This window comes from Centruroides sculpturatus, unplaced genomic scaffold (assembly GCF_000671375.1).
Source record: "Centruroides sculpturatus isolate CEXI.00-Female unplaced genomic scaffold, Cexi_2.0 scaffold497, whole genome shotgun sequence".
NCBI classification, from domain to species: Eukaryota; Metazoa; Arthropoda; class Arachnida; order Scorpiones; family Buthidae; genus Centruroides; species Centruroides sculpturatus.
This window is the reverse complement of record NW_019384738.1, coordinates 237278-250510: the sequence shown is the minus strand read 5'-3', so window position 1 is coordinate 250510 and position 13233 is coordinate 237278. Positions and strand designations below refer to the sequence as shown.

Here is a 13233-nt window from a genome sequence, read left to right as displayed (position 1 = left end):
TACGCGTACCACTAATTGGGAACCATTAATCTATCTAATCCATTCTCGAAATTAACAAAGAACGGACAGACAAACGGAATGCAGTGGAAATGTACAGGTTTGCAATGTCCAAATTGCAGTCTAATGAACATTTATCAAGAGCAAAGAAAATCTATTTACGTTTTAACTAACGTTGAAAAGAATTATTTTCGATAAATAAAGTGCATTAGTTGCATCCAGATTCGATCATTAAGTGGATAATAAATAATTTTATAAAAGAAAATTATAGATTATATTAAAATGCGTATAGAACGACAGATTTAATTATAAACTAAAAGGGTGAAAGGAAACGTATTATTAAGATAAAAACTTTCTTTGCTCGTTATCGTTATTAATTATTAATAAACTCGTGTATATATATAATTGCTTTACACTGTTTTCCGCAGAGAAGGGAATTTTCATCGTTATTAATTCGTCTCCANACTCGTCTATATATATAATTGCTTTACACTGTTTTCCGCAAAGAGGGGAATTTTCATCGTTTTTAATTCGTCTCCAATTACTAAAATAGTTTTTGTGTGTTATTACGTCGAAAGATCATGAGGAAAATCGCAATATCCATCCTTCTTCTGGCGTATGCTAGTTGCACTTTGGCTAATCTCTTTGTGAAAAGATCATTTGGTGGCATTTGCGGTAAGTATAATTTACACTTTTCTACCTTTTTCTCTTTTCTTCCTGCGAGTATTAACAGGGCATGTTTGTTAGTTATTATCATTGTGCAGAAGTGCAACGGGTAATGACCGGGTGGTGAAGGGAGGGTTTGGCCATCCGCGAAATTTTATAGGATTTTTCGATCTTCCCGATCCCCACATCAATAGAAAATAAATGCCTACCGCTGACGGTCGACAAGCAAGACCGACTGAAAACACCTAATTTAATGAACACTTTACATACAAATCATTCATATGATTTTATAAAAATGGTTCGACCTCGTGTAAAATATTTTAAAAAATAATAATTGGAGGAAGATAAATGTACAGAATGATAAGAGAAAAGAGCATTCGCCATTCTTTTTTCTACTTTCATTAGACTGAACCAAAACGAGTAACGAATTATTGTCGAAGGCAGCGACTCAAATTTTCAAATCGCCAAAACACGTTTTGCGAAGTAACGACTCTACCGATTTGAACGAAATTTTGCACATTAATAGAAGTAATAAAATAGTGCGGCGTGACTGAGACCGAATTTAAAAATTCCATCTAGAACGGGAGGTAGCGGGGGTCGAAGGTTATCCCCACGTTAAGTCAATGAGAAAATTTTAGTTCATAAACTTACCTTCTTGCTTAAATATTTAGGTCATGCTACACAGCAATGATCATGATTTTAAATTGTTAAAGATAATAGAAAAAACTTCAAAGCATAGCATTAAAAAGCAAATTAAATAGACGAAATAAAATTAATATAGGCCTATATAAATATAAAAATAGCATGGAACGAGCAAATAAGTTCTCGAACGACAATCAATTAAAAATTAATTAAAGCTGAAAACCAAATAATAGCGATGAAGATTGAAAATATAATTCGATAGTAGACGAGAGGTTGAAATACGCATGAAAAACTTAATAATAAACAGTTACAAAAGTTAAAATTTAAGGTAAAATAATAGATAAAAATTTATATTCATCAACATTTATTGTCGGAGCGAGACGAAGCCGAGTGACGACTAACACTTGACTTTATATAAAGCATTCCTTGTCAACATTATAACTCTAGAATGAGTTGTCCGATCTAGATGAAATTTTCTAGCACGACTCATCATCTCTCAAGGATGAACTGATTAAAATTTCAACTCTTAAAAATGATCCTTTTTTATAGAACTGGAGATAGGGGTCAAAACGAAGGTCGCGTTTTTCTTCAGTATTAGAGTCAAAATGAGCTGACTAAGGCTACGTCTTACGTGGCAGCGTCTATTTATCGAGCCTATTTATGCAGAGATGAACTTGATCAGTGCAAACGGCAGTAGAGCTATATCCAACAAACGAACAAGTTAAACAAAGCAACGAAGACTACTTGCAGTCAACTGGGTATCCTGTTGCTTATATAGCTACTGAAAACACTCCAGATATTGCTCTGCCTTCGTCCAAAGATGACTCTGCTCTCAGTCTCTCCAAGTATTTGAATCTCTCAGATAATGCCAGAATCATGCTGAGAGTCAACTTATGGGTGCAAGGAGGTCGCGTCAATGGTTCACTAGGAACTATACGCTACATTATATATGCTCCTAATGCTTGCCCTCCAGCCATCCTAAGACAACGAGAGCGGGTTTTACCAACCCGTGCCGAGTAAGTGGTCATCGGCGATCGACCCCTGGCCCCGGCACAATAAGTATAATATAAACAGAATAGATATATTGTGTCAGAGATTGAAGGCAATAAAAATCCATAAAAATATAAGCATGACGTCATTAGACATGATGAATACGAACCTGTAATAAAATCAACGATTCCTCAGTACTATGAAATTGTTGGAATTATTTTTGTTAATAAAATAATATCATTACAATTTAAAATTCTTATCATTAGTGTATGATAAGTCCTAAATATTTAAGCGAGGTGAGCTAAAAGAATTGTTATAGAAGAAAAAAAAGCTTAAAGGGAGGGAAAATACGTGCGATCAACATTCGAATTAAGGTCGAAGCTCTTTCCAATTGTTTTTTTTTTTTTTTTTTTTTTTTTTTTTTTTTTTTTTTTTTTATTTTTTTTTTTTTTTTTTTTTTTTTTTTTTTTTTTTTTTTTTTTTTTTTTTTTTTTTTTTTTTTTTTTTTTTTTTTTTTTTTTTTTTTTTTTTTTTTTTTTTTTTTTTTTTTTTTTTTTTTTTTTTTTTTTTTTTTTTTTTTTTTTTTTTTTTTTTTTTTTTTTTTTTTTTTTTTTTTTTTTTTTTTTTTTTTTTTTTTTTTTTTTTTTTTTTTTTTTTTTTTTTTTTTTTTTTTTTTTTTTTTTTTTTTTTTTTTTTTTTTTTTTTTTTTTTTTTTTTTTTTTTTTTTTTTTTTTTTTTTTTTTTTTTTTTTTTTTTTTTTTTTTTTTTTTTTTTTTTTTTTTTTTTTTTTTTTTTTTTTTTTTTTTTTTTTTTTTTTTTTTTTTTTTTTTTTTTTTTTTTTTTTTTTTTTTTTTTTTTTTTTTTTTTTTTTTTTTTTTTTTTTTTTTTTTTTTTTTTTTTTTTTTTTTTTTTTTTTTTTTTTTTTTTTTTTTTTTTTTTTTTTTTTTTTTTTTTTTTTTTTTTTTTTTTTTTTTTTTTTTTTTTTTTTTTTTTTTTTTTTTTTTTTTTTTTTTTTTTTTTTTTTTTTTTTTTTTTTTTTTTTTTTTTTTTTTTTTTTTTTTTTTTTTTTTTTTTTTTTTTTTTTTTTTTTTTTTTTTTTTTTTTTTTTTTTTTTTTTTTTTTTTTTTTTTTTTTTTTTTTTTTTTTTTTTTTTTTTTTTTTTTTTTTTTTTTTTTTTTTTTTTTTTTTTTTTTTTTTTTTTTTTTTTTTTTTTTTTTTTTTTTTTTTTTTTTTTTTTTTTTTTTTTTTTTTTTTTTTTTTTTTTTTTTTTTTTTTTTTTTTTTTTTTTTTTTTTTTTTTTTTTTTTTTTTTTTTTTTTTTTTTTTTTTTTTTTTTTTTTTTTTTTTTTTTTTTTTTTTTTTTTTTTTTTTTTTTTTTTTTTTTTTTTTTTTTTTTTTTTTTTTTTTTTTTTTTTTTTTTTTTTTTTTTTTTTTTTTTTTTTTTTTTTTTTTTTTTTTTTTTTTTTTTTTTTTTTTTTTTTTTTTTTTTTTTTTTTTTTTTTTTTTTTTTTTTTTTTTTTTTTTTTTTTTTTTTTTTTTTTTTTTTTTTTTTTTTTTTTTTTTTTTTTTTTTTTTTTTTTTTTTTTTTTTTTTTTTTTTTTTTTTTTTTTTTTTTTTTTTTTTTTTTTTTTTTTTTTTTTTTTTTTTTTTTTTTTTTTTTTTTTTTTTTTTTTTTTTTTTTTTTTTTTTTTTTTTTTTTTTTTTTTTTTTTTTTTTTTTTTTTTTTTTTTTTTTTTTTTTTTTTTTTTTTTTTTTTTTTTTTTTTTTTTTTTTTTTTTTTTTTTTTTTTTTTTTTTTTTTTTTTTTTTTTTTTTTTTTTTTTTTTTTTTTTTTTTTTTTTTTTTTTTTTTTTTTTTTTTTTTTTTTTTTTTTTTTTTTTTTTTTTTTTTTTTTTTTTTTTTTTTTTTTTTTTTTTTTTTTTTTTTTTTTTTTTTTTTTTTTTTTTTTTTTTTTTTTTTTTTTTTTTTTTTTTTTTTTTTTTTTTTTTTTTTTTTTTTTTTTTTTTTTTTTTTTTTTTTTTTTTTTTTTTTTTTTTTTTTTTTTTTTTTTTTTTTTTTTTTTTTTTTTTTTTTTTTTTTTTTTTTTTTTTTTTTTTTTTTTTTTTTTTTTTTTTTTTTTTTTTTTTTTTTTTTTTTTTTTTTTTTTTTTTTTTTTTTTTTTTTTTTTTTTTTTTTTTTTTTTTTTTTTTTTTTTTTTTTTTTTTTTTTTTTTTTTTTTTTTTTTTTTTTTTTTTTTTTTTTTTTTTTTTTTTTTTTTTTTTTTTTTTTTTTTTTTTTTTTTTTTTTTTTTTTTTTTTTTTTTNAGTAGAAATACATACATCACACTACAGAAGGCCACTATATTGAATACATGCCATATTGTTAGGAAATTCTTTAATACAGACACTGACACACACATTTAATTTTAGTTTTGTATTGGTTGCTATGCCTTGACTCTGGTCCGGCATAGTACACAGCCACCGGTGTGTACCGAGTAAAACCCACTAACCCAAAACATAATAATAATAATATTTATTTGTTGTAAAAGGCTTTTGCCTGTTACAAGGGCAATTTCTTTTGAAAAACGAGTATTAATTTAACATCTCATATATTCTCTTCTTATATATTCTCTTATCAACACTGATATATTCTATTTTCTAATCTATAATTTACATTAATATTTTTTCACAATTATCATTTAATAAATTGTTTAACATAGTTATATAACATATAAATTGTGTTAGTATTGGCTCTGTCAAAAGTCTTAAACATTTCCATCTCACTATTACAGTTAACCAGCGGTCCCATCTGGAGCCTTTGTAATTTATCTTTTTCATTACAGCATTCACATATAATATGAACTCTAGATACGATTTTGGTACATTTTGGACATTTAGTTTGGGTATAGTCTATATATTTATCATTTATAATTATTCCATTTTTATTTAGCCTGATTTGTATAAAAAACTTTTTGATGTTAAAAGCTAGATTTGTCAATATATAATTATTATTTACTGGGTAATTTAAAATTGTTGCATACCAGCTTGTGTTTTCCCGTTTTCGTATGTCTTCAATGTCTTGAACGATGGAGAGTTCCATTGCTCTGTATATTATTTCTTTACTATATTGCTCCATATTATGTGTACGATCGAAAAACAATGTAATAGAGAATCCGTATTTATTTACTATCTTCGATAGCTGTATTATCCAACTTCGTTTTAAATCCGTTTCCCTTGATTTGTGATATAGTAAAAACAGTAATTTTGTTGTTATGTCTTCTGCCTTAATAATTTTTTGTAGAAACATTAAATATCTTTTTATTAATATAGTGTTTAGTCTAAATCTATTTGTTTCTAGTCTTAAAGCNATAGTAAACATTTGATTTACAAATTTTAAAAAGCAAAGAAAGTCCATCACTCCGATCAGTCAATTTGATTCTTATTTTAGTAAAGAAAAGTCTCGCTACCGAGAATTCCCTTCTCGATTGAAATTGATGTGGGTGATATCGTCTTTAATGCATTTAAGAAAAGACGGATGTTATGTGTTTTTTTCACCTGTAGCCTAGATGATTTCTAGTTCGTTTTCGAGATGCGTTACAGTATTTCTTTTGCTCTCAAATATTTTTGATTTGTCTACCTCGGCTGCTTTAGAGTTTATTAATTCTTAACACCTATTGCGAAGTCGGGACGGTTAGGCCCGCTCACTTTGTCGGTGGATGGCTAAATGATTTATTTTTCTTCGAGATCGTAGGATCCTTTCGACGTCAGGATCCTGACAACAGTTAGGATAGTTAGAATTCGCGTCCTAACTCGTGATTAGATCTATTCTTAAAGATACGTTCGAATAGAGGGGTTTGTAGTTCGAGTGAGAAGGGTCTGTGAATCCGTGGATAGGGTGACCGACGAAAAAGTAAATCCAAATCAAAGTCAAGTTAACAAATAACGAAGAGTTTAATGGCTAAAATAAAGAGAGTTTACAATAAGTGTAGGCCTATAATACTTCTGGATAATATGATATAAATTCTACCGTTGGGACGAAGAATGGGAAACTTCACTGATCGGTTGATCAGTGAAAGAGGAGAGAGACTGGAGACGAGGAGAGCTGATGAGGGAGGATGACGGAGGGAACTTCGAAGAGAGTGCCTCGAAACTGGGATATTTGTCCCTTTTTATCCTAAAATCTTCTCCAATAGGGGATCAATTTGTTACGCGTGTGACGGGATCTGAGGGGTGAGTTAAACTAGAAGATGTTCAACGTGTGCGATAAAATATAAAGGAAATGGAAATTAGGAAATGTAGGAAATTTGACTTAAAAAACATGAAATGGTACATTCCCTAAGACGATGGCAAATGTATTAGAAAAAAATTTCCACAACTTACAGAACAAAACTCTACGACAACAGTCGAATTTAAGTATCATTTACTTATTTTAAAATATTATTAATTTTCTCTACATTATTTTAATTGACAACTTTTTCTTCTGTCTTATTATCGATTACTTCTTGATACACGTCACAGTTAATTAATTAATTAACAACTGTTTTATTAATAAATAAGTTTATAAAACAAAATTATAGATTACAATTAAAATGCATGTAGAACGACAGATAAACTACAAGGGGGAAAGGAAACGTATTATTAAGATTAAAACTTCCGCTACTCGTTATCGGTATTAACACACTCACGTATATAGGCCTATATAATTGCTTTACTCTTTGTTCTTTAAAGAGGATGATTTTCATCGATTCTTTCATCGTTTACAATTACTAAAATATTTTTTTCTGTGTTATTACGTCGAGAAAACATGAAGAAAATCGTAATATCCATTCTTCTGGTGTATGTTAGTTGCACTTTGGCTAATTCCTTTGTGAAAAGATCACTTTTCGAAATATGCGGTAAGTATAATTTACACCTTTTTATTTTTTCTCTTTTTGCCCCGTGAGTATTAACAGGGCATGTTTGCTTAGTCATACTCATCGTGGGCTCGTGCAGAAGTACAATGGGTGGTGAGGGAAGGGCTTGGCCATCCCCGAAATTTTCGATCTTTCAGATCCCACATCGGTAGAAATTAAATGTGAATTTAATTCCTACCGCTGTCGGGTCGACAAGCAAAACCGACTGAAAACACGTCTTACACATAAATCATTTATACGATTTGTAAAAATGGTTCAACCTCGTGTAAAATATTTAAAAAGTAATAATTGGGGGTAGATTTGCAGACAAATCGCTGGAACACGTTTTGCGAAGTAACGACTCGACCGATTTGAACAAAATTTTGCACATTAATAGAAGTAATAAAATGGCGCGGCGTGACTGAGACCAAATTTAAAAATTCTATCTAGAACGGGAGGTAGCGAGGGTCAAAGGTTATCCCCATGTTAAGTCAATGAGAAGATTTTTTTCTTTTAACTCACCTTCTTGCTTAATTAAATAATTAGGTCATGCCACACACCAATACAGGAAATTTTTGTTAACTCGAACTCGGATAGTTTGAACTCCCTTTAGTTCGTAACTGTACTTTTGTCCCGGCCGGGATATAAAGATCTATACGTTAAGGAATTCGGCTATTTCGAAATTCGAAGTGAAAATTCTGTTCGAACCTCTTAAGATAAGAGTATGTTAACTGGTTCGTTTACATGGAAGTTCCTTCATACTATAATAGAGCAATAGAGCAAGAATAAGTCTAATCTGATAAATATGGTTTTGCTTTTACAATAACACACTTTCGGGTGTCACCTAACATATGGACTACCCTTTTTTTTCCTCTTAATAATAATAATAATATACATAAACTGCAGGTAAAAACAGTACGTGTTCGATGAGAACCTCACAGGTTTCCAGATATGTTTTATAAAAAGTAAAGCAGAATTCCTCGAAATTGTAGCCCAGATTGTTTTTAAAATGGTCCAAAATGTAGTAAGTGACCCAAATCTAGTATCCTAGAGTCCTACAAATAATGTATCTCGATCCAATCTTGCAATCCCGAAACCCAGCCGCATTTTACGAGTTATATAATTAACGAAAGTAGCGTTTTGTGTACGTTGCCGTATGTGTACGTAATTAGAATGACATCATTAGATATCAAGAATACGAACCCATGTATAACACATAATAAGATTAACGATTCCTTAAAACGTACGAAGTATCCAGATTGGCTTTTAAATTTGATTAATTTAATATTAATGTAATACTGTACATAATGGATGTGGTTATAGTCATTTTATGCAAATACTACAGTGTGGGAGTTTGATGATACTTGCTTTACAATATCGTTGGAATATCCGTAAAGTTTGTGACGTATTTATTTATCACAATTACAGTTGGAAATGTAATGTATATGACGTAAGATTTTCTCTCCCCATTTAACGATAGAATCCGAACATATAAAATAGAGTACAGTACATAAAAAAGACAAATATAAATAAAGCGAGTAAAAAACATAAAATGGAAGTACTGTATCTAAAAAATTTAAGGAAATACGCTATCTAATGTACCATATCACATTTTAAAATCAGTTAAAAGTATTTTCATTAATAAGTAATTTACAAGTATTTTCAGTATTCATCAGTACATAGTCTGTCGTATTCGGCCGAAGAGGGGATTGAATTGTGGTCTCTCCCGAAATGCACACCGCAATACAGTGGTACCTCGTACTTCGAACAACTCTAACTTCGGACGCAAAAAATCGACAAAATTTCGAACGATGCTTCGAAGTTCGAACTTTGCGGCAGTGAAAAATTGCGTAATGCTCGCGTGTTTTCAGTGCTTTTTTCGCTTTATTTTTGACGTGTTTAGTTATGTAATGTATTATGTGTTATTCGTCGGTTTTTAACAATATCTTCCTGCAATTTGTCGACACCTTTTGGCCATCCCCGTACGTTTTGTATCCTTTAATTTAAAATTTCCCGAACGGAACCATCGTAAACCACATTCGACACGTTCGAAGTTTAGGAATATATTCCCTATACACGTTACAATTGTTTTTACTGTTAGATGCGCTTCACTCAGGCACCAAGTTCTAGTTATTATAGCGTGAATAAGAAATAATATTTATATAACTTTGATTAATCTATAACTTTTCAAGAATTTAATCTTTAAAATGTGAATACTCCAGCATTATCTAGAGATCAGTTGTCCGAGTTTACCGATTGCCTGGATGATTCATTGAAAGACGAAAACAGAGACATTGTAAGTTGTCTCATTAAATCAGGTAAATTTATTTTCTAAATTTAATTATAATAATGATCTTTAATATTTATTTGTAGGCATATGATTTTATGGAATGCCTCGGTTACTCTTCCATCTTCGATTATTTAGAAGCCTCCTGCACGATTGATAACGCAGATGCCGTAAAGAAGTTTTTAAAATTGATATATTCTTTTAATTTATTAAATTTTTATATACTTTTTTAAAATCTCAGGCTGAAGATATGCGCATAAAAGTCCCGTCTTGTGCTAAGAAATACGGAGATCGTTTAAATACTGTAAGTGTTAATGATACGTAATGCTACAGTACTCGTATAGTAAGATATACACAGATAATAAAAGGAATGCGTAATTACATTTCTTAAAGGTTATAAAGAAAGAAGACGAACGTAATTGCCTGGAGAGAGCCGGAAAAATGGAATAAACAAGGACTTTTACAATTTCTACCAGTAAATATAATTTTTTCGTTATTTTTTACGGCCCAATATATAATTAAGTTAAATGAAAACTAGTAGTAAATTAAGTTACAGAAGTAGACGTGACCATCGCGCCATAAATGATTATGGCGGCTTTAATGTGGTTAGATCCCGAACCGGTGTCATACCTCAGTGTTCAATATTTTCGAATAGTGTCTAATATATTAATTAATGGCATTTTTCATTTAAAAAATGCCGTAGGACATCTTCCAGAAGTTTGTCAAATATTTTCCAATCATTTCACCTTCAATTTTACATATGAATTTAATAAATTATAAGTTACTTATTGAAACCAGTTTTAAAAATAACGTTTTAAGACTATTTATTTTTTTACATAATTTATAAATTTTTTTTCCAATTTCTAGTGTCGTAATACAGTTATTTAATTCATTTTTTTATCTTTACAGAAGAAGATTTTTCGACATTGGAATGTTACGTTGCACGGAAAATAGATTCGTCGAAAATTTTAAAATACATTTTTAAAAAATTGTTGACTTTTTAAAAAGTCTCTTGTAATTCAATTTTCAATTAAAATGTTTTTTGCGTTAATTTTATTACGATTTTTTTTTGTAATTAATTAAAACAACACAAAATAATTTAGTTTATATTCTATGAGAAGATTGATTGATTACTGGTGCATTACGAGTTTGCACGAGGTTATAGTTACGCACATTACAGGTAGGACAGATCCACAATGGGATCGAGTATTGTGCCAGCTAAAACTTATGGGAGGACAGAATCGGGTTCGAATTTTCGACCATAACGATATCTCCTCTATAGAAAACACGTTAGTTACCATTAACCGCGGCGGTAATATATTTCAAACATCATTTTCGTTTACAAATTTTAAAACATTGGTTGTTTCTGCCGAAAAAAGAATCATCAGACCAACAGAATTGATAAATTAAAGAGTGATTTTCTCGTTAATATACTTTGGTTCCACAAAAATGTCTAATTGAATCCAATACTAATCCATTATATTCTTCATCAATTATTAATTATAGTATATAAATTTAATTTCCATTTAAAACTTTCTATTTTATTTTTGTATTATTCGCAATAAACTATAGCGTTACGTGGACTAGTATTTTCTGACATAAAAACAACGTAAATACAGTGGGCATTCGGGTAAAGCAATCGTCGAGTTACCGGAAGGTACACTGTATTTTGAAATTAAGTATACCAATAATGAATTAAAAACGCAGCAATAATAATTTTTCACCGAATTTTATTTAGTGATAAATTCAAATTCTATTGAGGGGTCCAGCGGGACCATTTTTTCAAGAACCTGGAATTTACACAGGCCTCAAATAGTTTGCGAGCCAGGCCTCTCTCGACCCCTAAGAGATAATACATATATTCGAGATAAGCTTAAAGGAAGGAAATTTATTTTTATAGATAAAAACTTCCTCAGTTCGTTGCTTTATTAATATACAGGCTGCAAGTGTATGCAGCTACTTATCTTTGTCAATTTCCAGTGGCTGTTTGTTCACTTTCCATTCATATCCAATTATTAGAATTGCTTCTCTACATTATTGTATCGAGAAAATAGGCAGTAAAATGTTAATGTCCGCCATTTTTCTAGCGTATTTTACTTGAATTTCGGCTAAGTCCTTTACCAAAAGGCAAAATTTCGAAGGAATCGTATGCGGTGAGTGCCGTTTATATCTTACTAGTAGCCCGGAACGCCCCCTAGTGGGCGTTCTTTACAAATTTCCATGAGCCACGGTTCCTTTGACTTTTTTGTTCCTATCAATATCAGCTCCGTTAAAGTCCAAATGGTAAGATTTACCTCTGAATGAAGGGGTGGCAACCTCCCAAACTGTAGCACCCCTGTGCGAACAATAAAGTCAAAAGAACCATACCCCTACTCGCGATTCCTTCGCAAGATATAAACCCCTGTAAATGCGCCTACGTTATTTCCGGTCACGTGACACCGTGGTCAAAAGGGAGATACCCGCGCGAAAAAAAAAATAACGCGCGCTCGCGGACACTCGGAAGGGGGGTCGCCGACCCGCTCATTCGCAGGGTAAATTGTGGCAAACAGGCGGTCACGTAACCTGTAGAATAATTTTCGGAGAGCAATATCTTGGGGAAGGGTCGCGCGTAGGGGTATGGTTCATTAGACATTTATTGTTCGCACAGAGGGAAGGGGGTCGCCACCCCTTCATTCGGAGGATAAATCTTATCGTCCCAGTCGCGTCATACGGATCTAAATTTCTACCTATTAAACATTCTATAAATACTTTAAAATAGTAATTTATTTATTTACCTTCGCTTTCTTTTCTTTCTTTCTATCTTATTAATTTGGAGACTCTAGCCTATTGGCTTTTTCTCCGAATTTTTACCTTCGCTTGTAAACCTCGATTTTAAATGTATCCACCATTTTTTCAACAAATTTCCCGTGAGTCAATGCGCGACGTTCACTGAATCACGGGATGTTGTAAACGTGCGGCGCAAGGTTAATCAAGGCATATAATAATTATTTATACCAGTCCTTGGTATAAATAATAAATTCATATCAATAATAAATTCCTATTACAAATAAAAATAATTTATTGTTAATTTAAAATCATCGCTAGGATGCCTCTAGTGCCCGTTTTTGGCATACCGTTACGCGGACAGACGGATACCCGTTTAATGGGTTATGTATTTAGATTATTTAATTTTCGTATAATAAGATTATTCAAATTATTGTGATCGAAATCCAAGTTGGCGCTAGAGTTAATGATTTTCAGGTCTGTTCGATTGATCGGGATGGGGCACATTTTTACGTCAATTTCACGTCATTATTTCAGTTTACAATGAAATATTGTAACGGATGACGTCAAATTTACGTAAATTACATCCCAACAATCGAACAGATCTTAAGTATGACTTACCATGTGATAGATTCAATGCGATTCTACCAATTAAGCAATTTAATTGTTTTTCTTGTGTTTAATAAATATAGAGATTCTGAGAAAGGTTCCACTATTATTCAAGGCATAATGCCTCGAAACAACACTATTGTCTAGCCCCCGAGCGAGACATTTTATTTATTATTAAATTACATCTTGAGATTCGGTCCTATCTGCCCTTACGTTCTAATGGGATGGAAGAGTGTTAAATATGTTGCTATTTAAAGTTGAAAAAATACTGCATATAAGGAATTATACCGCAATTATATAGTATTTTTTCAACTTTAAATAGCAACATATTTAACACTCTTCCATCCCATTAGAACGTAAGGGCAGATAGGACCGAATCTCAAGATGTAATTTAATAATAAATAAAATGTC

The 13233-nt window shown here is 28.7% G+C and overlaps 1 protein-coding gene across 3 annotated transcripts; it reads left to right on the top strand.

Moving 5' to 3' along the window:
- Positions 1-468: 468 nt before the first annotated feature.
- Positions 469-10497, top strand: LOC111628318. 3 transcript variants are annotated; one of them, XM_023372083.1, is made up of 6 exons: positions 469-672; positions 9386-9459; positions 9537-9620; positions 9692-9754; positions 9844-9925; positions 10360-10497. In XM_023372083.1, exons 1-5 carry the CDS (start codon positions 579-581, stop codon positions 9898-9900), a joined length of 372 nt encoding a protein of 123 aa, XP_023227851.1. In that variant the 5' UTR covers positions 469-578; the 3' UTR covers positions 9901-9925; positions 10360-10497. The 3 variants fall into 3 exon arrangements, with proteins under 3 accessions (XP_023227851.1, XP_023227852.1, XP_023227853.1); XM_023372084.1 differs by having other exon boundaries at positions 10363-10427; XM_023372085.1 differs by lacking the exon at positions 469-672 and adding an exon at positions 6959-7166.
- Positions 10498-13233: the final 2736 nt, after the last annotated feature.